Source organism: Cebus imitator, unplaced genomic scaffold (assembly GCF_001604975.1).
Source record: "Cebus imitator isolate Cc_AM_T3 unplaced genomic scaffold, Cebus_imitator-1.0 Scaffold190, whole genome shotgun sequence".
NCBI classification, from domain to species: Eukaryota; Metazoa; Chordata; class Mammalia; order Primates; family Cebidae; genus Cebus; species Cebus imitator.
This window is the reverse complement of record NW_016107505.1, coordinates 2,447,359-2,450,967: the sequence shown is the minus strand read 5'-3', so window position 1 is coordinate 2,450,967 and position 3,609 is coordinate 2,447,359. Positions and strand designations below refer to the sequence as shown.

The following is a 3,609-nucleotide window of genomic DNA, read 5'->3' as shown; positions in this document are numbered from 1 at the left end:
CTCTTGACCTCTTGACCTTGTGATCCACCTGCCTCAGCCTCCCAAAGTACTGGGATTATAGGTATGAGCCACCGCGCCCGGCCCAGCTTTCATTTTATTTTTAACCAGAACAGAGAAACCCATCTTCTGCCTTGAAATCTTTTCCCCAGAGGAGTAATCCAAATCATTTCACTCCCAACTCCTCCTATTTTAACGGACAGTGTAACAAGCAATTAATGCTTTTGAAAATCATGATTGTACTAGTCAGTCCTAACCACCACAGAAGATAAACGTCAAGGTCAGTCACGGTGACTCACACCTGTAATCCCAGCACTTTGGGAGGCTGAGGCGGGTGGATCATGAGGTCAGCGTTCGAGACCAGCCTGGCCAACATGGCGAAACTCCTTCTCTACTAAAAATACCAAAAATTAGCCAGGCGTGGTGGTGCACACCTGTAATCCTAGCTCCTCATGAGGCTGAGGCAGAAGAATCGCTTGAACCCAGGAGGCGGAGGTTGCTGTGAGCTGAGATCACACCATTGCACTCCAGCCTGGGTGACAGAGCAAGACTGTTTCAAAAAATAAAAAAATAAAGTAAACTTCAAAATCTCAAAGACTTAATAAACAATAGAAGTTTATTTCTGACACATAAAATTCTAAGATGTGACCTGCATCCTCCTGTGTTCCAACAGTGATTCAGAGGCCCTGGTTTCTTACATCTCATTGCTTTTCAGTCAACACACAGATTCTAAGATAACTATAGAACGGAAAGAGCATAGCCGATCATACATGGGATTATTTTTATGGGTCAGCCTTAGACATCGCTTACATGGCTTCTGCTCACATACTTTGGTTAGGATTTGCTGTCGTGGTCACACAGCTAGGAAGAAGCTGGGAAATAGGGTACATGTGATGCCCAGGAAGAAGAGGAAATAACACTTAGAGTCAGTGAGCTGTCTGCCCCTGTGGCCGTCAAGAACAGCAGCTGTTCCCACCACCCCATCTTAACAGGCTTACTTAATTTTATGTGTTAAATTTTTTATTCCTTCATTTTATGTCTTAAATTTTTTACCTCCTTTCAGTTACTTGAATGCGCCAATTTTCTTCCTATCTCAGGGCCTTTACTCTCTCTATACTCAAATACTGCTTTTTGCCTGACCTAATTTCTTTTAGGCCACAGCTTAAAAGCACCTGTCAAACTTACTAACTTAAAAATTGCTTTTCTAGTTAGAGTAGTAAACATTTGCTTGTATTTATTACCGTTTAGCTTTAGTAAGCCATCCTTTCTACATTAAAGCTGGAATTTGAGTGTTCTCAGTTTCCCTGTATTCCTGATACTTTGAGAAGAGATAGCATTTGCCATATTTATTCCAAACATTTTTTTCAGTTTCTCTGTGTTTAGTTTTGTTCATTGTATGGCATACATAATTTTTAGGTAAATTGGTATTTTTTCTTGTGATTTCTTTCACTGCTTTTAAACTTAAAACATCTTCCCCTACTCTGAGATTAAGCTTAACTATATCATCTGAGTTTTTCCTTAGTGGTACATTACTTATCTTCCACAAACTCTCTTAGGTATTAATGCTCCCTGGAAATGCTTTCTACGTGGATAGCTCAGCTCCTAGCCCTTACTTGAGAGCATCCTTCTCTTCAGCTTCTCCAGAACAGATGGATGTGGTGAGTACAATATTCTCTTCAGAGTAACACTAGCTAGCAGTTCTGTTTTTCAATGCATGAGTTTACTTTGTGAATTAGGACATTATTTAATATCTGTTTTGGTTTCTAAAATCCAGATATTTGTTGATCAGTCATGAACTACCGTTAAAAAAAATGTCATTTTACTTTGTTGCTAGACTTCTATAGAAATGAGACTAAATTGGAGTTAAAGTTGATTGTCTGCATGAATAATATATCACAACCTACTGAGCTGGGTAGATTGTCATGTTATGAGGAAAACCTCTTTCCTTCTTTTATTGACTTAACGTGAGCCAGAAGTACAAATTCATGATGGCTATCCGTCTGTCTCTCTGAAGAAAGAAGTATCAGCAAGGGTCAAATAGAATAATATTCTTAAATTAATCACAATCTAGCTTTAACCAAAATAAGCTGTGTATGTGGAAATCAAACAGAACTGCTATAAATTGAACATGCCACTAACCTTTAGAAGAGTTTATATTTATTCTTGGAAATGGACTTTTTGGGCACGTTCTTTATTTACTTTCTTTCTCATGTCATTAAATATGTTTTTTATAAGTTCTCTCTGCTTTAATATATTTGTGGAGTTAGACATTGAAACTATATAAAATACAGGTGAGAGATTATATAAAAATCTAAAATAATCCATGTTACAGATAAAATGGAAAATGATCTTGAAGGCTGCAAGAACAAAAAAAAATCCTGGCAATCTGATGTTCTTCAGTTTTCATATTTTAGTAGACATTGATGGCATCCTGCACAGATAAAGTTGATGTTAAACCCGACTTTTCAATGCCTTCTCGACCTTAGACAGATACTCTTTGTTTGCATTTTCAAAGTTATTACAGAATTTTCTAATGTGGTGTGTTAATTAAGTTAATTCTAATCTTTTTTCTGTTTTAGGCCTTCCAGGTATTAGCACAACTTATAAAAGAATCTTTATGAAGAAATTAAGCTAGGTTGGGCATGGTGGCTCACACCTGCAATTCCAGCACATTGGGAGGCTGAGGAGGGAGGATCACTTGACCCCAGGAATTCAAGGCTGCAGTAAGCTATGATCACACCACTGCAGTCTGGCCTGGGTGGCAGAATGAGACACTGTCTCTAAAAAAAGAGAAAGAAAGAAATCAAACTAATCATGCTGCTCATGGATTTTCCCAATAAATCTCTTGTTTTGGCAGGAAGAAATGAACACTGGTATTAGACCTACAGATTGAATTTCCTCAAACATGTCCTATCTATAGTAGTTCAACTAGACGCCTTTTAAAGTGCCTCTAAATTCATCAGATGGCCAAAATATTTATAATCCACTCATGCTTTTGAAAATGTTCAATCTGTAAAAATTTCTTGGATTTATTATAAAGAACTTTATAGTTGCTTTATAATTTCCCATAAATTGTCTTTGAAACTAATGTTTTACACTGAATTATTTTGAGAGTTTAAAGAAACAATTAAGTTCAAAATAGTATATAGTGTGTACTTTTTCTACTTTTAGGAAAATTTAATGAGAGCTTATTGCAAAAATTGTTATAATTTGATCATTATAAGTGACTTTTAGTAAAAGTATCATAAACATATGTTCTGCCACAGAAATTCCTTTAAAATAAAATTCTTATACCTAAAGGCATCAGACTTATTAATTCTAAGTAAGGATGGTAGATTGTGGACTTAGGAGAATTTACTACATTGCATTTTCATAATACTACAAAATTTATAAAAACATTCTTATCAATTATGTAATTTAAATCTGCCTTTAAGGTATTAGGAAATATTTTTTTAGAGTTTTTTTCTCATATTTTAAAATCTCCATTTATCAAAGTAAGATGTGCTCAGTTTAGAATTTTCAAACAATCCAGAATATATAAGGAATAAAGTAAAAGCCACTCACTATCTCACCCCAGTGCTAACTGCTTATGCATTTAGCATTCTTCCCTTG

At 35.7% G+C, this 3,609-nt stretch overlaps 1 protein-coding gene across 4 annotated transcripts in view; it reads left to right on the top strand.

Moving 5' to 3' along the window:
• Positions 1 to 3,296, top strand: part of AADAT (aminoadipate aminotransferase) — a 32,868-nt gene extending 29,572 nt beyond the window's left edge. Inside the window, exons 12-14 of one of the 4 annotated variants that reach the window (XM_017546676.2) lie at positions 1,554 to 1,655; positions 2,577 to 2,585; positions 2,855 to 3,296. In XM_017546676.2, coding sequence (XP_017402165.1) covers positions 1,554 to 1,655; positions 2,577 to 2,585; positions 2,855 to 2,890 — 147 coding nt within the window. In that variant the 3' untranslated portion in view covers positions 2,891 to 3,296. The other 3 variants (XM_017546677.2, XM_017546675.2, XM_017546674.2) reach the window with 3 other exon arrangements.
• The last annotated feature ends 313 nt before the right edge of the window (positions 3,297 to 3,609 follow it).